The sequence below is a fragment of the Chlorocebus sabaeus genome, chromosome 3 (assembly GCF_047675955.1).
Source record: "Chlorocebus sabaeus isolate Y175 chromosome 3, mChlSab1.0.hap1, whole genome shotgun sequence".
Lineage (NCBI taxonomy): Eukaryota > Metazoa > Chordata > Mammalia > Primates > Cercopithecidae > Chlorocebus > Chlorocebus sabaeus.
In genome coordinates this window covers 29,942,025-29,968,497 of record NC_132906.1, presented here as the reverse complement: position 1 = coordinate 29,968,497, position 26,473 = coordinate 29,942,025, and the positions used below count along the sequence as shown (strand labels likewise).

Here is a 26,473-nt window from a genome sequence, read left to right as displayed (position 1 = left end):
ACTATATTGAACTTGGTTGGATTATAAGTTGGGTTATGTATCTTTGTATTCCAGCACAGCACATAGTGACTGGTATGCAGGAGGTGTTCAATAAATGTTTACTCAACTGATCTGCTGCATTGAATGACAGAGAGGAACAGGAGGACAATAAGCAAGAGGCATCCAGGACAGCCTGGGATGGGGGCTGGTGGGAAGGCTGTGCAAGACACCAAGGGTCAGAGATGCAGTGAGGAGAGGTGCTGACGGAAGTGGCCTCTCCCTTCTGAGGGAATTTTTCCTGCATCTCTCTGCACATAGGCCTTCCTGATGGACTGTATAGTTCTTTCTCCTAACACTTCTGGCAGCAGAGGAAGTCAACCACCTTCAGCCAGCCTGCATTCCAGGCAGTGCAGACACCCACCTCATACCCCAACCCACACGGGGGCAGAGCCCAGGGCTTCAATGCTTGTGGTTTTCCAGTGTTTCTATTTTAAATGACAAAAAGCATTTCTTCCATTTCATTTGACTTCATTTCAAGTTAATCCATCTTTCTGGTCCCTTTCAGCATTTCATTTTATGCTTCTCCCTTCCTTTGATCTCCCTAATATGACCTACAGAATAATTTTTAAATTAAAATGGTTTAATTCTTAAAAATAAAGTTTTCTAGTTATTCTTTAGTGGGCACAGGTCTTCTATTAAGGATGATGAAAAAGTTCTGGAAATGGATAGTGGTGATGGCTGTACAACACTGTGAATGTACTTTATGTCACTGACTTGTGCATTACACTTAGAAGGATGAAACGGTAAAGTTCAGGTTATATGTATTTTATCAATATAAAAAATTTCCAAAATACTTTTAAAAGTTTTCATAATTATACAATGTATACTATTATATATTCTCATAAATATAACTCTTAGTGGCTGGCTAATATCTCCCACGTATGTATCTTATTTAAACTATTTTTAGATTTTTCTCAACTTTTAAGTATAAATTTTTCCAAGATGAACATTTTTACACACACAACTTTGTTCACATTTCCAATTAGTTAGAAGAGAATCCCAAACATAGAAATGAATCCGAGAGTATACATATTTTTAGAAATGTAATATATATTACCAAAATGCTTAGGGAACTAATTTTTTTGAGACTTTTACCACATACCTTGCAAAAGTGAATGATCACGTGAAGTGTTACAAAATCAGGGTTGGAAACTGCTGGGTCTGTCTTTCCCAGAGTGTGATCTGGTAACTCAGCAGAGGGAGTGTCACACCACACCCTCAAGGGTAATATCTGCAGGCCAACATGAGGCTAAAGGAGACTAAGAGCCTGTTGAATACAATATCTGATCTTTTGATTGCTCCATTTTGCTCTAGGGTGAAGTGACAAGGGTTTTTGTCAAGCTAAATGCCCTCCGTCTCTAGACTACACCTTCTTCCTGAGATCCATAACTCTTCAGCCTGCTGTCTCTTTGCTGCCACCCCAGGGACGCATCACAGTGCTATTCTCTCCCAGACCTGCTCTCCCAGCAGTGCTCCAGGTTTCAGGAAATGCCATCACCAGTCAATACATGCTCCACACAGAAGCCTTGGGAGTCACTGCTACCCTAGTTACCAAATGCTGCTGACCCCTGCTCTCCAAACAGATCTTAAATCTCCTCCACTTGTCTCCACACACACTGCTGTCCCCCAGTCCAAACAAAGTCAGCGTTCTAAGGGTCTCCAGCAGTAGCCTCCTAACAGTCTCCCTCCATCCATTCTGTTCCCAGTCAATCTACCACCTACTGCTGCCACAGTGGCTTTTTAAAATGCAAACCATGTCACTACTCTGTTTAAACTTCATCACTGGTTTCCCACCTGAGAATAGTGCCTGAAGCTCCCACCACTACTTGTAAGGTCACCTGCCTTTGGGTGGTTGCTAACATTTTCCCACTCTAGGCTGCTGTTCCAGGTCTGGAATGTTCCCAACGGGTCTGGAATGTTCCCACCACCTACGTAACTCCGTTTTCTCCTTTAAACACCTTCTGGCTGGGCACGGTGGCTCACGCCTGTAATCCCAGCACTTTGGGAGGCTGAGGTGGGCAAATCACCTGAAGTCAGGAGTTTAAGACCAGCCTGACCAACATGTGAAACACTATCTTTACTAAAAATAAAAAAATGTGATGGGTGTGGTGGCATGCACCTGTAATCCCAGCTACTCAGGGGGCTGAGGCAGGAAAATTGCTTGAGCCCAAGAGATGGAGGTTGCAGTGAGCTGAGATCGTGCCACTACACTCCAGCCTGGGTGACAAAGCGAGACTCTGTCTCAAAAAAACAAAAACAAAAACAAAACACTTCTTTGGGAAGCCTCCCTTTAATTATCTGCAAGAGGAGAGGACCTTCTGTTATCTGCTTCTAAAGAAGCCACTGTGCGCATCACGGCTCCGCAGCACCTGCTACTCATAATGTTTGGATGAATTCTCTGTAACTATTGGTCTAATGCATGCATTCCATGCTGGCTGGAAGATGGATAAGGGCAAAGATTATGCTTGTTTTATTCACCCACATATCCTGGCACCATCGTATATAGAGTGAGTGGATGACTGACTATGGATGACAATTCACATCTCTTGACCTGCACTTTATATACACTGGATCTGTGTGAGTCTCCACTGTAAACAAAGATTGAAGTTCTAAATTATATGAACTTGCCTCTTTACAATGAACTGTGACTTTCTTAGTTTGTTTAGTTTCTTTTGTTATAGTTACACGGTTCCCTTCAATGATTCCCCTAACAGCTCATGAATAAGTCTGCATTTAATTATTCATTAATTAGTTTGCTTTGGCAGATTTACATTCAAGCCCTCCTGTTTCAAATATGTTCATGCTAATAAAATAATTTCTTAGAAATAAAAGAAAAAAGATTGTATTAACACTATTAATTTCCAATGGTCAAAATATGATTTTTGGCCGGGTGCGGTGGCTCATGCCTGTAATCCCAATACTGTGGGAGGCTGAGGAAGGTGGATCATTTGAGGTCAGGAGTTTAAGACCAGCCTGGTCAACATGGTAAAACCCTGCCTCTACTAAAAATACAAAAATTAGCCGGCCATGATGGCGGGCACCTGTAGTCCCAGCTACTCGGGAAGCTGAGGCAGAAGAATTGCTTGAACCTGGGAGGTGGAGGTTGCAGTGAGCCAAGATCATGCCACTGCACTCCAGCTTGGACGACAGAGCGAGATTCTGTCTCAAAAAACAAAACAAAACAAAACAAAACAAGAAAAACAAAAGCAACTCCTCTAAGTTAGTTTTTGACTTTTTCATAGAAATACATTCTACTTTCTGCAGAAATAGCAAAGAACTGTGATATTTGGCATTTAGCTCCAGAAAGAAAACCAGTAGAGGGAGCATAAGAACATAAAACTAGTTTCCTAAATCCCTAGAGATTAGAAAAATGTTATGCTTTGGCCTCTGGGCATGACTACTAGGTCGATTCCCTCATTAACCCACATTTTTTATGACCTTCTGTACTGTAAGAGAGAATGATGGGGTGAAGGGCTATGACTCTGGACACATACTGAAGACCTGTCTGCTTCTGAGTTTGCATCTGGAGTGATGGGACCTCCAAAGCTGCCCTTTAATGGAACTGGATTAACTTTAGGGTGTTCGTTTTGTCCTTACAAAAATCTCTTTCCCAGAACTGAGACTTGCTGTGTTTGGGACCTCCCAGGGCCCAGAATGAGCCTACCACTTAGGAAGAGCTCAACAATATGTCTAAATCACCATGGACTCTCTTACAGGTCCTCACTCTAGCTTTACAGGAATGAGCTGTATTGCAGCCACATTAGTGATGGGCAGATACCACTGTTTAGGAACAATAATAAGGTAACATCTGACCTGCTACATTTGCCTTCCTGTTAGTTAGCGACCTTCCTGGGCCATTTCCTGTTTTTCTCAAATACATTTCTTGATAAAAATAAAGTGAAAATGCTTTAAACTCTTTAGGAAAGATAAGACACAATGCCAAGATCATATTTCATATCAGAACAAGCCTGCAAAACATGGGACCCTTGAACCACATGTGGCTGACAAGAGTGCTAAGAAGCCGCTACTGTCCTTTTCTGACCTGGAGGCAACAATACAAAACTCAGAGGGCTCCTATCAGCCACCATACTGTGAGTGGGTGCGTGCCTGATTACTGAAGAGTCAAGAGGTCACGCTGAAAGCCACCTCTGCCTAAAGCGAACCTGGGAACCATCAGGTCCATCACCAGGCCGGCAGAATGCACCTCTGAATTCTACCTTGAATCCACCCACTCCTTGTTTTCCCACTGTCACAGTCCCCTCTCAAGGGACAGTTCCCTACTAGCTTTCCAATTCCACTCTCTACTGCCAGACAACCTTTTAAAATCCAATCAGGTTACCTTCTTTGCTTCAAACTCTTTAATGGTCTCTCAGTGACATCAGGATAATGCCCAGCACGGTCTCAGTGATGGGAAGTGACTCTTGCTTTCTGGCTGCCCCTCCACCTTGACCTCCCCTCTCCCTCCCTCATACCCAGTGCTTCCGCCAAAAAAGAGTGACTAGCAGTTCTCAAGAGAGCCATGCTCTTGCACATCTCCTTGCCTTGAACACGCTGGTTTTCTCTGCCTGAGATGCTCTTCTCAGTTGTTTTCCATGAACTCAATACTTACTCATCCCCAAAGATCTGAGGTCAGGCAGACTCCCGAGGAGGCCGTTCCTAACCGCCTCCACCTCCTTCGAGTGGGCTGCCCTTCTGTGTTCCCAGAAGCGCGAGGTGCTCGCTCCCACCAGCCCCTGCCACCATGCACTAGGACTGTGCTTTAGTTTTTGTCTTTCACTGGGTTGTGAAGAATTTGAGGATAATGACAATTTTACTCTGTGACTGGGAGGAATGGCTGAGATGACAAGGGACAGCACAGAGCACAAAGAGAAGAGGATCCAGGGAAGATCCTGGGGACACAACCGACCACAGTGGAGCCTGAGAAAGCCAGCAGCATCATAGAAGAAAAGCCAAAGGAAGGCAGTTACAGCCAGAAGGAATGGCCACAATGTAAAATGCTGCTGAAAAGTACAACAAGGTTTACAACGTGTCCCAGCAGGCCACTGGTCACCTCGGGGACAGCAGTTTCAGTGGCATAATAATGACAAACCAGATTGCAGGGAGCTGGAAGGCAAATTGGAAGTGAAAAATGCGAAGCAGCTGGGAATATTATATTCTTCTAAGAAACACGGTTGTTTGCTACAACTTGGATGAACCTTGAGGACATTATGCTGAGTGAAATAAACCAGTCACAAAAGGACAAATACTGCATGATTCCACTCTTATGAGTCACCTAGACTAGTCAAATTCATAGAAACAGAAAGCCGAGTAACAGTTTCCAGGGACTGGGAGGGTAGGGGGAGAGGATGGGGAGTTAATGTCCAAGGGAACAGAGTTTCAGTTTCACAAGATGGAAAAGGTTCTGTGATGGATGGTGTTGATGACTGCATAACAGTGTGAATGCAGTTAATGTCATTGAACAGCACATTTAAAAATGGTTAAAATGGTAAATTTTATGTTTTATACATTTTACCACAATTTTTAAAGCGTTGCTATTAAGAGAAGAAGAAGGAACTTGCTATAAGATATGGGATTGAGAGGGTGTTGGTTTGTTTTCCTACCAGAGGCAAAAAACATAAGCATGTTAATAAATTAAGAAGAGTTAGTCAAAAGAGAGACCAAGGCAATCCATTTTGGTATGGACACCCTGCGAATAGCCTGGGGCCAGAGAAAGGTAGCTCTCCTGCACTGAGAAGAGAAGAATGGGCCAGAGGAAGGCAGCTCTCCTGCACTGAGAAGAGGAGAAGTGGGGAGAGAAAAAGTTTGTTTGTTGGGGTGGGGGGGATATACAGCGGGCAAGAAATACTTTTTTTTTTTTTTTTTTTTTTAAGCTTCTATCTGATAGCTTTTGAAGGAAGAGGCAAGGAATGAGATGGGGATGGGGGCTTGGGAAGGATGGGGAAGGTCTCTGTTTAGGGGCCTGGAAGAAGGAGCGAACTGGGGACAGGGAGAGGGATTATTAGGCAACTTCATAAGTCTACACAGGAAATCCTGAGTGTGCAATGGTAATGATGGTCTAAACCTCAAGGCAGTGTGACTACTATAGACCCAGCAGCTGGCTGCACAACAAGAAAAGGTGGAGAGTTAGTCTGAATCAGACAGGCTTGCCAAGAAGGCAGAATATTTACATTCACAGAACTGAGAATGCTGGGAAGGCGTGGGTGATGCGATGCACCACTGGGAGGAAAGGTGACGCAGGGGCTGAGACGCTGGAAAAATGGAGGGACCACAGGCTGGAATGCGCCACAAGGGGAAACAGTAAGTGGAATGAAGAAAGGGTGTAGGGAATTGGAGGATGAGGAGGCTGAAGTCTGCGTGAAGCACAGAAGTTTAAGACTTCTGAGGTGGGACATTTCTGGGTCCCCCATAGAACCCCGGGCCCAGTCTTGGCCAAAGTGTAAGTGAGGGTGTAAGTGGCTAAAAAAGAAATTCAGTCAGGGAAGACCAGGGTCCTATCCATTGGGGATATTTCCATGTGTTCTTCCTCCCAAAGGCATAAATAATTCAGATGATCTTTTATGAATCTTCTTCCTTGTATTCAATTTTCTCCTTACTATATGTTTCTTATTCTAGCATTCCATTTTTTCCCTTTAGGAAGCCCCTTATGATCTAGGTATTATCCAATTTTATATCCTCTTTCCCCTACTTTTTTTCTTATCGACATCTAAACTCAGTATTATCTCATTTTACACAAAATCATGGGTTGGTAGCTGGTAGAAAACGGAAAGGCCCTTTAAGAACCATGAAAACTGGCAATGACTCATTTTCTAGGGTCGATATGTTCTAGAGTCAATAGTACATGTTAAAACTACTAGTAAAAAATTAATCATCATCATTTATCAAGTCTTTCAAAGGCTAAGCAGGAATATTTTATACTACCTTGCTTAAATGACCCTGAGCAGAGCAATAACATAAAGGGGACCTTAGGTTTTAACCTGAAAAGGATATGAAGGAAGGAAAGTTGGAGAGGAACTTGAGCCTTTTCACAAAGTCTAGCTACTCATGAAGAACATATCTGTCTTTTCATTTGACTTGGAAGTGGGAATCTTTCTTGTACACCATCTTCTAACTCCAGGAAAGGCAAGGTCAGACCAAGGCAGCTGTCTTTTTGGCCTTCTGGGGTTTCAGCCGTCTGAGGCCACATGCTCTCAAACAATGCCTCATTAATGTATGCCAACACTGGCTTTCTCTGGTGCAATATGACAGAGAACCAAATTATCAACATTTTCAAAATAGATTGGTTTCTCTTTTGTTTGGATTATACAGAAAAATGTTTGACGTTATATTTTACTGAACCATTTTGAAATCAGTTAAGCATATCATGTATATCTTTGCACAAGCATGGATTGTACTTTGCCACTTTCAAAACATATCTGAACATCAGGAGATGCAGCAGGCGATATCTCACTGTGCTATCAGCACATGATGATTTTGCTGTTAATCCTACCTGTGTGTCCTCTGAATGTTGTGACCAGGGTGCAGTTTTCTTGCTCCAGTTTGAGGATTGTTACTTGGCCTGAGTGGTCACCAATAAACACATGCCGGGTTTCAACATCAAATCTATCATGTAAGCATTAAGGATTGTTTCTCAAAATTAAATGGGGGAATTTACAATGAAGAAACAGGGCATAAATGTAACAAGAAATACACAAATCCCATCTGAGGAAAACTTGAAGACAGTGCTGAACGACACAAAAGTGAACTTAACCAAATGAAGGACATACTGTACTATTGGACAGTGAGACTTAAAAATGTCACTTCTTGCTCCTAAATTAATAACATAAATCTATATATTTTAAAAATATCAACACATGTTGTTTTCTACAGCTAGAAGTGTTCATATGGAAAAATAAATAAGCAAAAAGAGCCAAGAATACTCTGAAAACAAGAACAATATGGTATGTGATAGGGAGGTTAGCCCTACCAGATATTAAAAAATGTTATAAAGTTTCTTTAATTAAAAGTGTGGTATTGGTGCATAAACAGACTAACAGAACAGAATACAAAGTCGAGAAATAAACCCAAAAGCACATTGAAATTTAGTAAATGTCTGATGAAGGTAGCTTTACAAATGAATAAGGAAAAGATGAATTTAAAAAAATGATGTTGGCACAAACTGGATAGCCATTTGGAAAAAGAAAATAGAATCTGTATTTCACAATGTATACCAGGACAGATTCCAAATGAATTAGGGATCTAAATGTAGAAAATGAAAACATAAGCTTTAGATAGGAAAGTTTCTTTGTAACCTTGGAGTGGGAAAAGCTATGACTCAAAAACACAACAAATATTATGAGCAAAGCCAAAAGATAACTGGAAAAAATTATTTGCAATTTATGTCACAAAGGGCCCAAATCTCTAATATAAAAAGAGCAATCAAGAAGAAAAAGATCCCAAACTTAATAGAAAAATGGGCAAAATTTGAATGGAGCTATTAATAGACAGTTCAAGAATATATCAAAATGGTGCTGTGCAAAAAGAGTTAACACAGCAGCTCTGACTGATCCTCTGAAAGGCAGCTTACGAAGTTGGCATAGTGTCTGGGAATCTGGATTTTGGGAAGGTTCCCACCATTAACTGATAAGAGTGGTTCACTGTGCCTTAACTGTTCAAACATTGTGGCTTACACTGAATACCTGCTTTCCTTCTGGGAATCTGGAATTTTGGAATGTCCCAGGCAGACCTGCCTACATGACAGTAAAAGCCCTAGGCATGGAGTCTCTAACAAGCTTCTCTGGTTGACAAAGCCTAGCAACCCTATTTCTAAAGATCTACCCAGAGATACACAGGCAAAAATACAAAATGACACATGCCCAAGGCTAGTCACTCCATGTTATTTTAATAGCTAAAATTTGAAAATAACCCAAACGTCTATCAACAGGAGACTTACTGAATTAACTATGCTACATCCACACAATAGAGTATTATGCAGCTGGGGGAAAAATGGAGATCTGTATACACAAACACCAGGATATATTATCAAGTGTGTGTGGGGGGGGCAGCCAAGGCATATCATAGTTTATAAGCTATACTACCTTTGTGTAAGAAACGGAGAGAAATACAAAAGTGTATATATGTATGTGTGTGCATTTGCATGTATGCACTCATATTTAGAAAGGGAAGCACTAGAAGGATTAAGATCTAACAAAAGTGGCAAGGTGAGGGGACAGTGATGGGAATGAGACTTCTCCCCTGTCATAGCTCCTATTTTAGAATTTTGTAATATTTTTACATATTAAAAGGTACATAAAATTTGTGGCCAGGCACAGTGGCTCATGGGAGCCACTTTGGGAGGCCAAGAAGGGAGGATCACTTGAGCCCAGGAATTCGAGACCAGCCTTGGCAACAAAGTGAGACCTCACCTCTACAAAAACTAAAATAATTAGCTGGGCATGGTGGCACATGCCTGTGATTCCAGCTACATGGGAGGCGGAGACAGGAGGATTGCTTGAGTCCAGGAAGTCGAAGCTGCAGTCAGCCATGTTCAAGCCACTACACTCCAGCTTGGGTGACACAGTGAGACCCTGTCTTAAAAAAAAAAAAAGAAAAAAAAATATATATGTAATATATATATACATATATATCTCAAATATATTTTTTAAAAATCCCCCAAATTGAAAACAAAGCAAAATGAATGAACCTAACTATCAAATTGGTGACATAATCACATAATTAGAACGATTTCAAGTGCCTTTAAAACACAACATTTTCAATGTTTCAGTGTCTCATTTTGTTGTCCAGGCTGTTCTCAAACTCCTAGGCTCAAGTGATCCTTCCACCGTGGCCTCCCAAAGTGCTGGGATTACAGGTGTGAGCCACCATGCCTGAGCAAAAATTTTATGTATTTTTTAATATGTAAAAATATTACAGGATTCCAAAATGGGAACTACGACGAGGGGGAAGTCTCACCCCCATCACTGGTAGAATATATTCTAAGGACAAAGAGAGTTGCAAAGAAATCTAAAATCTCATTCAGTAGTCTTATTGTTATTTAGTATTGCTTATTATTTTGGAACCATTTAAATAAAACATAGGATAAAGTAAACGAGGAACTATGCCAGTGTTTTAACAACCAAGATTTTCAGCCTCAGATAAAAGAATCAAGTACAAAAACCAAAAATCCCGTAATGTTAAATTTGAATAAGAAATATTATATTAACTGATGATTTATTCTCTTTTAAAAAATACACACACATTTATATATACTTCTCAGCTATCTCTGAATATTGTTCCTCACTAAAAAAATGGCTGATTCCAGGATTGGGATAGGAAAAGTACAAGATGAACTTGAGACACGTTGAGTCAGAAGGCAAGGAAGCTACCCAAGGCTAAGTGGGCTTATTTCAGACACGGTGGTAAGGGATGAACAGGTAGAGTACAGAGGCTATTTAGAGCAGTGAAACTATTCCATATGATGCTACAATTACCATTGTAATTTTTTAATATGTAAAATTACCATTGTAATTTTATATTTACCATTTAATATTACAATTACCATTGTAATTGTAGCATGTCTTTATATATTTGTCCAAATCCATAGAACGTACAACACCAAGAGTGAACCCTAAACTATGGACTTCGGGTGATAATGACGTGCCAGTGTAGGCTCACTGATTGTAACAAGCGTACTACTCTGGTGGGGGACGCTGGTAATGGGGAGGCCATGCATGTTGAGCTCATGAGACACATAGGCAATCTCGATACTTTCTGCTCAATTTTGCTGTGAACCTAAAATTGCTCTAAAAAATAGTCTTTAAAAAATAAAAATTGGGCTGGGTGCGATGGCTCATGCCTGTAATCCCAGCACTTTGGGAGGCCGAGGCGGGCGGATCATGAGGTCAGGAGTTCAAGATCAGCGCTGCCAACATAGTGAAACCCCTTCTCTACTAAAAATACAAAAAATTAGCTGGGTGTGGTGGTCGGCGCCTGTAATTCCAGCTACTCGGGAGGCTGATGCAGGAGAATCGCTTGAATCCAGGAGGCAGAGGTTGCAGTGAGCTGAGATCATGCCATTGCACTCCAGCCTGGACAACAGTGAAACTCCATCTCAAAAAAAAAAAAAAAAAAAAATTTTAAGAAGACATTGGAGCCCATTTAATAGAGCTGTTACTGGCCAAAGATAGAATAATTTGAACATAAAATAAAAAGATGGCAGTTTATTGAAATATACTGAACATATTATTATTTAAAAACAACCAACCAACCTAAGATTTCGTAATAGTGCTCAAAAAGAAAAAAAAAAGATTCCTATTAAAGGTAACCAGGGCACCAAATTTGTACTCTGAAAATTAGGACTAAAAAGAAAGGTAAAGAATTTATCTTGCTTTTCCTATAATAATTGTATTTCAGGGTAACCAAATAGCCCTAGTTAGTGAGGAGGGGAAGTTATGCTTTAGCAGTATTCCAACAAATACATGGGAAAAATATGATAGGATTAGAAAATCACCATTTTGCAACCTTAACGAAAAAGTGTTCCGGCAAAGCTCAGCAATAGATGAAACCATTAAAAGGCTGGTATGGAGGATGGCGCTGCAGGGATCCGGCTGTCACCACTTGAACTGCCGATCAATCTCAGCATAACTGAAAGGGCGACAATGCAATGCCATGTGCCTTATAATGGGAAGTTCTATGAAGCACGCTTGGTGAGAACCAAATGCTCTCACTAAAAGGCTGAATCTGAATGAAATCAAGATTATAGGGCAATTTTTCAGTTTACTGAATATATGTGAGGAAGGTAGGTAAAGGAGCAAGTTAAATGACATCAATTTAGAATGTGGGACTGTGTGCAGGAGAACTGATTCAGTACCTTCAACGAGGCAGTGGCATTAAAAAAAGAGAAGGGGCACTGCTCTGGATGAAGAAAGATTTTGAAGATGTGACAACCACATGTAATGTGTGGATCTTGTCCAGATCCAATTTCCAACAAACCTACTGCACAAAAGTCATTTTCAAAATAATCAGTGAAATCTGAAATTCAACAATATCAAGGAGATCAAAGATTGTTAATTTTTAGATGTAACAATAGCATTGTGATTACTGAAAAAGTAACCCATATATTTTCAATGAAGTATATAAGGATAAAATGATATAAGGTCTAGAATTTGCTTTAAAATACTCCAGCAAAAATTGAGAGAAAGCAAAAAGGGATAGAAGAACCAACAGTGGATGTGAATGACTGGCATTAAGTATGATAGGAAGAAATTGACATAATCTTAACAGCTTTTCAGAACTCTTCACCTGAACAGAAATAAATCTAAGAGATTACATTAGGTGGGAAATATTCCACTACACATGGTGACATTTTGGAAATATCTCTGACATGAACAAAATCCTAAAATAGAGTATTTGAATTATTTTTGTGAAAACATGAAAAATATGATAAAAACATGGTCAAGTAACAAGACACTGACAAATGACGCTGGATAAAGTATTCACAAATTTAAAGACTAACAAGTGAAGTGGGGAAGGAACACATTTCTATTTACTACCATCTACCTTCCATGGGGCGTTTGGGAAATAATACCATTCTGCCGTACCCAGTTGTGCAGAGGGCTGGCTGAAAAATTATAATCCCCCAATTCTAATCCTGGTTATGCTAGCCAACAGTCACGTGACCTTGAGCAAGTTACCTACTCCCTGAGCCTTGGTTTCTACACTGTGAAAACTGAGAATTAGGTCTTTTGTTTTTACTTCACATTATTGTTTTGACAGTGAACAAAGTAATATGTAAAAGTCTGAAAATCTAAGATATTTTCAGGGCCTGCAAATGTAAGATATTTTTTTCTTTATCCTTTTCCTTTTCTCTCCTTCTCTATTATTATTGTCATTCTTGTTGTTCCTATTACAGGTAATTTATATTTGAAGTTTCAGATCTTCAGTCAAAACAATCAAAAAATTTGAGGTTACTCATAAATTGACAATTCCATTTATGAACCAGTCTCTTTGTCTTCCTTTATTTTTCTACTTGAATTTTGGTCATTTTCATTGCATATTTACTTCTCCACTAAGATGCCTGAAAGAAGAGGAATAAAGGCTGAATTCAATCTGATTTAGTCTGTCACTTGTTGCCTTGGCTGAATGACTGTTTGAGGTGGTGATAGAAGAGAATGAGTTCATCTGTGGAGGTCTCTTATCAACCATTAGCTGTCTACTATGAAGATAAATAGGATTAATGATATTATTCATAATGTTTTATGTTGATTCATCAGATCTTCCTCCTCCCTTCATCACTAAAACAAACAATGACAAAACCAAAACCCCTGTAAGTGTGGAGGGTGACAAAAAGAAGGAAGAGAGGGGTGGCGGTGGGAGGTTCTCAGAAGGAAATGTTTTTAAAAGCTAAATTTAAATGTGAACCCCTAATACTGTATGGCTTGCCTATTAATCTACCAGAAAAAAACTTCCAGCCTTAGAGAAGTCACATGGTTCTTGGCTGAGACCCTCTGGCAAAAGCACAGAGCTGTCATGCCATCAGTGTTTAGCAATGGAAAAATACTCAAGAGCAAAGGTTGAAACCATGGCTCCAAAATCATAGTTGGCAAGGCAGAGCTGGCAGAGGTCAGGGAATCTTCTGGGAGGGCCTGTCTGTAGTATTGCACCTCTCCACCACCTGAACAGTGAGGCTGGCTGGATGGAACTGAAACCAGAGACTCTCACACTCACAGGCTTCTCATACCCAATCACACGACTTTCTGCTTGGTAAACCACATGATGTGGGAAAAGAGAATAGTCACCAAATGAGGATGACTCCTGGAGGTGCCCGAAGGGAGAAGCTGTGGTGGTTATAATCCTACATCAAAGACTACATCAGTCAGGGAAAGTTGGACACTATCCATTTGTTTTTTATTTTCAAATAGTTTAAAAAGTTAGCTTCCTGAGGGCAAGATCTGTATTTTTTTCCATACTTGCTGGGCTTGGCTAAGTGATACAGAAACCAGAATAAGACCAAATTATATTGATGCCATTAGTTCCTTTTTGAAGGAGCAATGCAGTACAATGGGAAAAAAATAGGAGTCCAAGGCAGAAGGCCTGGGTTCTTTTGAGGATTTTCCTACTTACTAGCTGGGTGGCCTCAGATAAGACACAGGACTCTTTCTGGGCTTCAGCCAGCTCATCTGTAAAATGAAGGTAGTATAGACTGAATTCTGAAAAAGTATTTAATTGACAAAGATTGTATATATTCAAAATGTTGAATGTAATGATGTGATATACATATACACTGTGTAATAATCATGGTCAAATTGATTAACACATCCATCACCACCCAGTTACTGTGTGTGTGTGTGTGTGTGAAACAGAGAGAAAGAGATAAGGAAGACAGAATGATTATGTCTCCCCAAAATTCCTATGTTAAAACCTAATTCCCAATGTGATGGTGTTTGGAGATGAATCCTCATGAATGGGATTAGTGCCCTTATAAAAAAAGGCCACAGAAAGGTCCTCTGCCCTTTCACCATGTGAGGACACAGCAAGATACTGTCTATGAAGCAGGAAGTGAGCGCCCTCACCAGACACTGAATCTGCTGATGCCTTGATCTGAGAATTCCCAGCCTCCAGAATTGTGAGCAATAAATTTCTGGTGTTTAAAGGACACCCAGTTTACAGTAATTTATGATAGCAGCCCAAATGGACGAAGACAGAGGGTTGGACTAGGTGATCTCTAAGTGCCCTTCTAGCTCTAACACTAAGACGTCATTTATGTATTGGCAAGAGAGTTCATGTATTTCAACTTACGTATTATGCTCATCTGAATTGGCTTTTAGAAAGTAAAGTATGGCGTTTCTTTTATTAACCGGTAGTACTACCCTCTCAAAGATGAGCAGATCCTGCCTGCCATTCCTTATCATCCTTGCCTTTGGTCTTCTCAGCAACTTGCTACTTTTACAACTTTCCACAATGGTCATTCTTAGTTTCTTCACCTTGCTCTTCTAGTGAGAAAAATAAGAGTGATATTAGCCTATATATACACAAAAATATACCTTTGAATGCCACACAGTTTCACAGAAACAGCAATGTACTTTGTCAGATGTTGAGAATCACTGAATAGGCATTTTATAAATATGGAGATGAAATTAGAAAGCAGGACTTACTGTTTCTTCCTGCTTTCCCTGACTAGTGACCTGTTTCTACCTACTTCTTAATTTGTCAGAAGATAAAGAGACCATATGCTTTTAAAACTAAGAACCCAGGGTCCTTTACTCCCTACAGTGGTAGCCACATCCACACATGCTACACACTAGTCATTACTGTGCTTGCTGGAGCCTAGTTGGGCAGATGTGAGCATTACCCAGCATCAGCAAGGATTCACCATGAGCATGAGGACCCTGGCAATTTGGGAAACCAAAATATCACTCTACATATCCTGAAAATGTCTCATTTCTGGAACAAAGCTTTTAACATCACCATGTAGATACCAGCTCACCCACTCTGGTCCTAGCTTGGTAACCTGGCAATAACTATTTAAAACTGAACAGGAATCCTGTGGTTCTTTTCCCAGGCACCAATAGGAATGTTCACAACCTTGGTATCTATGTGTAAATTACTTCTGTACGAAGAGCAAAGATTACATTTTGGTGATGATTTCATCTTCATGTACCATAATTATTTCTGACAGCTGAGGTTCATGAATCTGCACTGTGTTCTGTCTAGATGTCAGACCTTGTGTTACAGTAGACTCACAAATGGCTCAGCAGTCTATTATTTCAGGTCAAGTGATCGCACTTCACTCTACTTACATGGGAACTCTTGATGATTTGCGCCTTAGGAAATTCTATGAGCATTGTAATCTATACTGGGCAACTCAGTCATTAACAAAACTTTCAAGTTGCACACATCCCAAAATTTCATGAATCAGAGTTAAGTTCCTACTAAGAGATTTTTGTCCAGCAAAGGATACTGCAGGCCTGAGGCCACGGCACTGGTACGATAACCTCCCAGGCGCTGCCCACTCTCAGAGCAGTGCCAGGCAAATTGCTTGTCCTGTCCTGTGCTCAGCACCCACTCCAGCTCCAGGACAAACAGGATCATCGTCACTCTGCTCTGATGCGCTGAAAACCAAGAGAAAAGAAAACAACCTATAAAGCATCCTAAGGAGGTTGGAAGAACACGGCCCACAGAGATTCACCATTCTCTTCTTCTCCCCACCCCAGAATAAGCTGAATGGCAGAACCATTTTAAGGACAAGGTAGAACAGTGGTTCTTGTCGGGGGTGGGGGTATTCCCCTGTAGACCGGTGTGTCTGAGTGTTTTTGGTGATTAAAATAAAACTATCCATCTCTTCCCAATGTTCCCACTCTGCCCCATTTGTGCCAACACAAGGATTATTGCCACACATAGCTCCTGTTACCAAAGGGCCTGGGCCACTTCCTCAGACAAGCTATGGCTGCTGGACTGGAGAGAGCCACATCCAGTGTGACCACAAAACACATTAGGAGCGATGTTCATATATATCACTACCGTCAGTTTATGTGCACTTATAAAAAAACTGGAGCATACCGTTATTCTTTTAATGAAGTCTGTCTTACAAAGTCATACAAAATTTCTAGATGAACACTTTCTTTCAGAAATTAAATGCGTGGAAAGGAGGACAGAATTATTCCTAAGAACCCTACAGAAGAAAGTGAAGTATCCCTTATGCCAAAGTGTGTGTGTGTTTGTACAAATGATAATAAGAGCAAATTTTCTAGAGTTGTTAATAAACAAGAGTAACATGATCACAGTTATCACATCACACAGTTCCAGAATTAGAAGAGGCTATTCATATCAGTCAACCCATCTCCCTATTTTACACATGGGAAAAGTGAGGCACAATGAGGTTGAGTAGCTTGACTGAGGTCTTAGAGCTTCTCAGTTACCAAATGAAATCAGGTGGAAGGATTTTTGCCTTATTATATATTCCAGGCAGTAAGGTGGAAGGCATCTGCAGTCACTGAACAGAGCTGACTGGAATGAACAAAGACTGACATCCTGCAACCTGTACCTCACCGGGCCCTGCTCCCAAGGGCTGGCAGTCTGATGGGGCATGAACACACTCATCATGACTGTGGTGAGGTCACAGAGAAGACACTGGTTTCACATTTTGATCATGAACACAGAGTTAGACAGTATGGATGGACAAATGCAACTCTGCTGACAATAATATCATCTGCCAATTTTTGAATGTCTAACAAGTGCCAGGCACTTAAATACATTCTCTAGCTTAATCATTGTAATGACCCTGCAAAGTGGATGATTTCATCATTTTACAACAAATACAACCTTAGCAAGATGGCCCTTTGGGATTGCTACCATACAATACAGTCAGAACCAGAGTGAACAGCCACAGGGCAGTCATTCAACAAATGCCTGATGTTTTAAGAGCTGGTATTTGAAGCTTGGAGAATCTAAGGGAGTAGGGAAGCAGTGACACTGTGATGTCTCTACAACACACATCTGCTTTCAGAGTACCAGCCACCATCAAGATCAAAACACAGGCTTTAACTAAAAGATGTGTCTTCTTGGAGAAACTCGTGAAGATCTTTTTATGTCTCTATCATCAAATGTTCAATTCAAGTTCTATCAGTGAGGGAATAAAAAGTGAACTCTAATGAGTTCAAGTATACTCAAGTCTATTTCAAGCAGAAAGTGGCCCCTAGCACCTCACCCCTCTTTTCACTGAGAGGGCCTTTAGCCTTCTATCTATCATATTCGAGTCCAAGGGGATGACAGCAGCCCTAGATGATAAGGGGCTTTAGCCCTCTGAGTGGCGTTCCTGTGCCAGAGAAGCCAGAGGCTAGAAATGTTAAGTGGCTTCCTCAAAGCGACAAAACCAACAAATGACAAAGATAGAATAAAAATTCTGTTCTCCCTGATGTCAAAGTTGGTTCTCTCTCTCAGTGTCAGGCTACCTATGACTACCAGAAAACAAAAACAAATAAAAAAACCCCAAAACTCAGATCACATACTTTTGTTTAAGTGAAAAAGATTCTTTTATTGAAAAAAAATTCAAAGATAGGTAACTTATCACTAAGCTTCAGAAACTCATAAGAAAAAACGTGGGTTTGAATAGGAGTGGTGAGAGGGACCTCTTCCTTGCCTTGATCCTGATCTTAGAGGGAAAGCATCTCTTTTATCACCATTAAGGACGATGTTAGCTGCAGGGTTTCCGTAGATATTTCTTTATTGAAGAAGCTCCCCTCTAGTCCTAGTTTGCTGATAATATTTTATAATGAACTGGATTTTACCAAATGCTTTCCCACATTAAATTAATAATATGATTTTTCTTCTTTAACCTGTTGACATAATGGATTACATTGATTTTTGAATGCTGAACCTGCTTTGCCTATCTGGAATAAATCCCACTAGGTCATGCTGTGTAATTCTTTTTATATATGGTTGGGGTCAATTTGCTAGTTTTTTGTTTTGTTTTGTTTTGTTTTTATGAGACATATTGGTCTGCAGTTTTCTTTCTTGTAATGTCTTTGGTTTTGGGATCATTTATTGATTTTTAAAATTTTTTATTGAGGTAAAATTCACATAACACAAAATTCACCACTTTAAACATTTTAGAGTATATAATTCACTGGTTATTAGTCACTCACAATGTCGTGCATCATCACTATTATCTATTTCCAGAACATTTCTATCATCCCAAAATGAAACTCTATATCCCCAACTCCCACTTCCCTCATCCTTGGAAAACACTAATCTATTATCTTTCTCTATGAATTATCTCCTATTCCTGACACTTCTTATAAGTGTAATCATACAATACGTGGCCTTTTGTGTGTGGCTTTTTTCTCTTAGCATAAGTGTCCAAGGTTCAACCATTTTGTAGCATGTACTTCATTCCTAAATGGCTAAATAAGTCAATGCATATATATACCACATTTTGTTTATGCATTCATCACTGATGGACATTGAGGTTATTTCCATTTTTTTGGCCATTATGAATAATGTTGTTATGAAGAGATATGTATGAGTTTTTGTGTGAATACTGTCATGCTCCACATAATGATGCTTCAGTCAACTGTGGCACCATAAGAGTATAATGCAGCTGAAAGGGCGTGGCTGTTCTAGCACAATGCATTACTCACCTATCTGTGGTGATCCTGGTGAAAACAAACCTATTGTGGTGCCAGTCATATAAAAGTATAGCACCTGCAATAATGTTACTTGATAATGATACTAAATGACCATGTTACTGGCTTATGTATTTACTATACTATACTTTTAAAATCAGTATTTTAGAGTGTACTCCTTTTTTTTAATATATATATTTTAAATGTTAACTGTAAAACAGCCTCATGCAGGTCCTGCAGGAGGTATCCAGAAGAAGGCATTGTTGTGATAGGAAGTGACAGCTCCATGGGTGTTATGCCCCCTGAAGACCTTCCAGTGGGATGAGCTGTGGAGGTGGAAGACAGTGATATTGATGATCCTCACCCTAAGTAGGCCTAGGCTAATGAGTGTGTTTGTGTCTTAGCTTTTAACAAAAATGTTTAAAAAATAAAACAAATATTAAAAATTAAAAAAACAAAAAACCTAGAGAATAAAGGTATGAAGAAAAAATATTTTGTACAGTTGTGTTTGTGTTTTAAGTTCTGTTATTACAAAAAAGCTGAAAAGTTGAAAAGATTAAAAAGTTTATAAGTAAAAATAGAGTTCACTAGGTTTATTACTGAAAAAATATTTTTAAGCAAATGTAGTGTAGCCTAAGTGTACAATGTTTATGAAGTCTACAGCAGTGTACAGTAATGTCCCAGGCCTTCACATTCACTCACTACTCACTCACTGACTCACCGAGAGCAATTTCCAGTCCTCCAAGCTCCATTCATGGTAAGTGCCCTATCCATGCAAACCATACCATTTTTTAAATCTTCTGCATCAAATTTTTACTGCACCTTTTCTATTTTTAGATATGTTTATTGTAACGAATACCATCGTGCTACAACTGCCTACAGTATTCATAACAGTAACATGCTGTACAGGTGTGCAAACCTAGGGAGCAACAGGTTATACCCTCTAGCCCAGGCATGTAGCAGGCAATCAATCCCATCTAGGGGTGTAAGTACACTCTCTCATGTTCACACAGCATTGAAATCGCCTAGCAATGCATTTCTCAGAATGTGTCGCCGTCATTAAGCAACACATGACTATGCTTTCAGTTCTCTTGGGTACCTAACTAGGAGTAAAAATGTTGTGTCACAAAGTAACTTTATATTTAACTCTTTGAGGAACTGCCAAACTCTTTTTCAAAGTGGCTACACCATTTTACATTCCCACCAACAGTGTTACGAGGGTTCCAGGCTTGGGTGTGGTGGCTCATGCCTGTAATCCCAGCACTTTGGGAGGCTGAGGCGGGTGGATCAACTGAGGTCAGGAGTTCAAGATTAGCCTGGCCAACATGGTGAAACCCTGTCTCTACTAAAAAATACAAAAATTAGCCGGGCATCGGTGGCGAGCAGCTGTAATTCCAGCTACTTGGGAGGCTGAGGCAGGATAATCACTTGAACCCGGGAGGCAGAGGTTGCAGCGAGGCGAGATCACGCCACTGCACTCCAGCCTGGGCGACAAGAACGAAACTCTGTATCAAAAAACAAAACAAAACAAAACAAAAAAACAAAAACAAAAAGAGGGTTCCAATTTCTCCACATTCTTGTCAACACTGCTTTCCTTTTTTTTTTTTTTTAAGGAATTAATATTTATTGGACCACTAAACTATGTTTCAGATACTTCACTAAGTAATCCACATATGTAATCTTTTAATATTTTTATTGTATTAAAATATACACAACAAAAAATTTACAACTGAAACCATTTTAAGCATACCATTCTGTGGCATTAAGTACATTCACACTGTTGTGTAACCATCACCACCTTTCACACTCTAGAACTTTCTCATTTTCCCAAAATGAAACTCTTTACCCACTAACTCGCCATTTCCCCCTCTCCTGGCCCTCGGCAATCACCATTCTCCTTTCTATCTCTATGAATTTGATTACAATAAGTACCTCATTTATAAGGGAAATCCTTCAGTATTTCTCCTTTTTTTTTTTTTTTTTTTTTTTTTTGACATGGAATCTTGCTCTGTCGCCCAGGCTGGAATGCAGTGGCACAATCTCAGCTCACTGCAACCTCCACCTCCCGGGTTCAAGCGATTCTCTTGCCTCAGCCTCCCAAGTAGCTGGGATGACATGCGCACACCACCACACCCAGCTGATTTTTGTATTTTTAATAGAGAGGAGGTTTCACCATGTTGGCCAGGCTGGTCTCGAACTCCTGGCCTCAGGTGATCCATCAGCCTTGGCCTCCTAGAGTGTCGGATTATAGGTGTGAGCCACGACACCTGGCCTTGTCCTTTTTTTGATTGGCTTATTTCACTATGTCTTCAAGGTTCATCTGCATGTGTTAGAACTTCCTTCCTTTTTAAGGCTGAATAATATTCCACTGTATATATACACCAAACTTGTTTATACATGCATCTGTTGATGGGCATTTAGGTTGCCTCCACCTTTGGACTATTGTAAACAATGTTGTATGAACATGGGTGTACATATATCTGCTTGAGCCTCTGCTTTCATTTCTTCTGGGCATATACCACTAATTAAATTTTGAATGTTAATCCAACACTGTATTACTAAGAAAAACTTCACTTGATCATAATGTATTATCTTTTTTATATATTGCGGAATTTCATCCACTGAAATGTTGTTTAGATTTTTTGTACCCATTATCATAAAGAATGATGGCCTATAGTTTTCCTTACTTGTATCATTTTGGTCTAGTTTTAACAAGAGGTAATGTTGATCTCAGAATGGGTTGGAAAGTCTTTCACTTGTGCAACTTCTGAAAGAGTCTGTGTAAAGCTTGCAATGCCTCTTCTTTTGATGTTTCATAAAATTCATCAGTAAAGGCATGTGGGCCTAGAGCTTTCTTTGTGGGAACGTTTTAACTATATATTAAATTCAATTTCATTAGTAGACATAGAACTATTAGGATTATCCATGTCTTTTTAGTAATCTTTCACAATTTGTATCTTTCAAAGATTTTTAAAATTTGTTTTCAAATTTACTAGCATAAAGTTATTCATAATATTACTTATTATTCTTTAAATATACCTAGACTCTGTAGTCATGTCACTTCACTCATTCCTGATATTGATAATTTGCATTTTCTCTTTTTTTTTTTCCCTGTTAACTCTGGCTAAAGATTTATAAATTTTATTGAGCTTATCAAAAAACTAGCTTTGGGATTTCACTGACTTTTCTCTATTTTCTGTTTTCTATTTCATGAACTTCTACTGATCTCTCCTTTCTTCTGCTTAGCTTAGGTCTCCTTTGTTCTTCTTTCTCTGGTATTCTAAGGTCAAAGTCAAAGTCACTGATTTGAGTCCTTTCTTGTTTTCTAATATAGATGTTTAGCTCTGTAAATTTCTCCTTAAATACTGCTATGGCATCATACCATAAATTCTGGTATATTGTGTTTTCATTTTTTTTTTTTTTTATTATTATACTTTAAGTTCTAGGGTACATGTGCACAATGTGCAGGTTTGTTACGTATGTATACTTGTGCCAGGTTGGTGTGCTGCACCCATTAACTCGTCATTTATATTAGGTATTTCTCCTAATGTTATCGCTCCCCACTCCCCACACCCCATGACAGGTCCTGGTGTGTGATGTTCCCCAACCTGTGTCCAAGTGATCTCATTGTTCAGTTCCCACCTATGAGTGAGAACATGTGGTGCTTGGTTTTCTGTCTTGCAATAGTTTGCTCAGAATGATGGTTTCCAAAGGACATGAACTCATCCTTTTTTATGGCTGCATAGTATTTCATAGTGTACATGTGCCACATTTTCTTAATTCAGTCTATCATTGATGGACATTTGGGTTGGTTCCAAGTCTTTGCTATTGTGAATAGTGCCGCAATAAACATAACACGTACATGTGTCTTTATAGCAGCATGATTTATAATCCTTTTGGTATATACCCAGTAATGGGATGGCTGGGTCAAATGGTATTTCTAGTTCTACATCCGTGAGGAATTGCCACACTGTCTTCCACAATGGCTGAACCAGTTTACAGTCCCACCAACAGTGTAAAAGTGTTCGTATTTCTCCACATCCTATCCAGCACCTGTAGTTTCCTGACATTTAATGATCACCATTCCAACTGGTGTGAGATGGTATCTCATTGTGGTTTTGATTTGCATTTCTCTGATGGCCAGTAATGATGAGCATTTTTTCATGTGTCTGTTGGCTGCATGAATGTCTTAATTTGAGAAGTGTCTGTTCATATCCTCCGCCCACTTTTTGAAGGGGTTGTTTGATTTTTTTCTTGTAAATTTGTTTAAGGTCTTTGTAGGTTCTGGATATTAGCCCTTTGTCAGATGGGTAGATTGTAAAAGGTTTCTCCCATTCTGTAGGTTGCCTGTTCACTCTGATGATAGTTTCTTTTGCTGTGCAGAAGCTCTTTAGTTTAATTAAATCCCATTTGTCAATTTTGGCTTTTGTTGCCACTGCTTTTGGTGTTTTAGTGATGAAGTCCTTGCCCATGCCTATGGCCTGAATGGTATTGCCTAGGTTTTCTTCTAGGGTTTTTATGGTTTTAGGTCTAACATTTAAGTCTTTAATCCATCTTGAATTAATTTTTGTATAAGGTGTAAGGAAGGGATCCAGTTTCAGCTTTCTACATATGGCTAGCCAGTTTTTCCAGCACCATTTATTAAATAGGGAATGCTTTCTCCATTTCTTGTTTTTCTCAGGTTTGTCAAAGATCAGATGATTGTAGATGTATGGTATTATTTCTGAGGGCTCTATTCTGTTCCATTGGTCTATAGTTCTGTTTTGGTACCAGTAGCATGCTGTTTTGGTTACTGTAGACTTGTAGTATAGTTTGAAGTCAGGTAGCGTGATGCCTCCAGCTTTGTTCCTTTGATTTAGGATTGTCTTGGCAGTGCGGGCTCTTTTTTGGTTCCATATGAACTTTAAAGTAGTTTTTTCCAGTTCTGTGAAGAAAGTAATTGGTAGCTTAATGGGGATGGCATTGAATCTGTAAATTACCTTGGGCAGTATGGCCATTTTCACGATATTGATTCTTCCTGTCCATGAGCATGGAATGTTCTTCCATTTGTTTGTGTCCTCTTTTATTTCATTGCGTGGTGGTTTGTAGTTCTCCTTGAAGAGGTTCTTCACATCCCTTGTACATTGAATTCCTAGGTATTTTATTCTCTTTGAAGCAATTGTGAATGGGAGTTCATTCATGATTTGGCTCTCTGTTTGTCTGTTACTGGTATATAAGAATGCTTGTGATTTTTACACAGTTGATTTTGTATCCTGAGACTTTGCTGAAGTTTCTTATCAGCTTAAGGAGATTTTGGGCTGAGACGATGGGGTTTTCTAAATATTCAATCATGTCATCTGCAAACAGGGACAATCTGACTTCTTCTTTTCCTAATTGAATACCCTGTATTTCTTTCTCTTGCCTGACTGCCCTGGCCAGAACTTCCAACACTATGTTGAATAGGAGTGGTGAGAGAGGGCATCCCTGTCTTGTGCCAGTTTTTAAGGGGAATGCTTCCAGTTTCCACCCATTCAGTGTGACATTGGCTGTGGGTTTGTCATAAATAGCTCTTATTATTTTGAGATACGTCCCATCAATACCTAGTTTATTGAGAGTTTTTAGCATGAAGCGCTGTTGAATTTTGACAAAGGCCTTTTCTACATCTATTGAGATAATCATGTAGTTTTTGTCTTTGGTTCTGTTTATATGATGGATTACGTTTATTGATTTGCGTAGGTTGAACCAGCCTTGCATCCCAGGGATGAAGCCTACTTGATCGTGGTGGATAAACTTTTTGATGTGCTGCTAGATTCAGTTTGCCAGTATTTTATTGAGGATTTTTGTATTGATATTAGTCTAAAATTCTCTTGTTTTGCTGTGTCTCTGCCAGGTTTTGGTATCAGGATGATGTTGGCCTCATAAAATGAATTAGGGAGGATTCCCTCTTTTTCTATTGATTGGAAGAGTTTCAGAAGGAATGGTACCAGCTCCTCTTTGTACCTCTGGTAAAATTCAGCTGTGAATCCGTCTGGTCCTGGACTTCTTTTGGTTGGTAGCCTATTAATTATTGCCTCAATTTCAGAACCTGTTATTGGTCTATTCAGGGATTCAACTTCTTCCTGATTTAGTCTCGGGAGGGTGTATGTGTCCAGGAATTTATCCATTTCTTCTAGATTTTCTAGTTTATTTACATAGAGATGTTTATAGTATTCTCTGATGATAGTTTGTATTTCTGTGGGGTCGGTGATGATATCCCCTTTATCATTTTTATTGCATCTATTTGATTCTTCTCTCTTTTCTTCTTTATTAGTCTTGCTAGCAGTCTATCGATTTTGTTGATCTTTTCAAAAAAACAGCTCCTGGAATCATAGATTTTTTTGAAGGGTATTATGTGTCTCTGTCTCCTTCAGTTCTGCTCTGATCTTAGTTATTTCTTGTCTACTGTTAGGTTTTGAATGTGTTTGTTCTTGCTTCTCTAATTCTTTTAATTGTGATGTTAGGGTGTTGGTTTTAGATCTTTCCTGCTTTCTCTTCTGGGCATTTAGTGCTGTAAATTTTCCTTTACACACTGCTTTAAATGTGTTCCAGAGATTCTGGTATGTTTTGTCTTTGTTCTCATTGGTTTTAAAGAACATCTTTATTTCTACCTTCATTTCGTTATGTACCCAGTAGTCACTCAGGAGCAGGCTGTTCAGTTTCCATGTAGTTGTGTGGTTTTGAGTGAGTTTCTTAATCCTGAGTTCTAATTTGATTGCACTGTGGTCTCAGAGACAGTTTGTTATAGTTTCTGTTCTTTTACATTTGCTGAGGAGTGCTTTACTTCCAACTATGTGGTCGATTTTGGAAAAAGTGTGATGTGGTGCTGAGAATAATATATATTCTGTTGATCTGGGGTGGAGAGTTTTGTAGATGTCTATTAGGTCCCCTTGGTGGAGAGCTGAGTTCAAGTCCTGGATATCCTTGTTAACTTTCTGATTCGTTGATCTGTCTAATGTTGACAGTAGGGTGTTAAAGTCTCCCATTATTATTGTGTGGGAGTCTAAGTCTCTTTGTAGGTCTCTAAGGACTTGGCTTTATGAATCTGGGTGCTCCTGTATCAGGTTCATATATATTTAGGATAGTTAGCTCTTCTTGTTGTATTGATCCCTTTACCATTATGTAATGGCCTTGTCTCTTTTGATCTTTGTTGGTTTAAAGTCTGTTTTATCAGAGACTAGGATTGCAAACCCTGCTTTTTTTTGTTTTCCATTTGATTAGTAGATCTTCCTCCATCCCTTTATTTTGAGCCTATGTGTATCTCTGCACATGAGATGGGTCTCCTGAATACAGCACATTGATGGGTCTTGACTCTATCCAAT

General features: G+C 39.5%; 1 protein-coding gene across 5 annotated transcripts in view; it reads right to left on the bottom strand.

Moving 5' to 3' along the window:
* WDFY2 (WD repeat and FYVE domain containing 2) overlaps positions 1-26,473 on the bottom strand; it is a 191,217-nt gene that overhangs the window by 31,408 nt on the left and 133,336 nt on the right. For 4 of the 5 annotated variants that reach the window (XM_073014359.1, XM_073014358.1, XM_073014360.1 and 1 more), the window contains 3 exons: positions 15,946-16,124; positions 14,812-15,005; positions 9,485-9,606 (listed from right to left, as the gene is read on the bottom strand). In XM_073014359.1, coding sequence (XP_072870460.1) covers positions 9,485-9,606; positions 14,812-15,005; positions 15,946-16,124 — 495 coding nt within the window. Of the gene's footprint in view, positions 1-7,525; positions 7,639-9,484; positions 9,607-14,811; positions 15,006-15,945; positions 16,125-26,473 lie in introns of all 5 variants that reach the window. The other variant, XM_007960447.3, reaches the window with a different exon arrangement.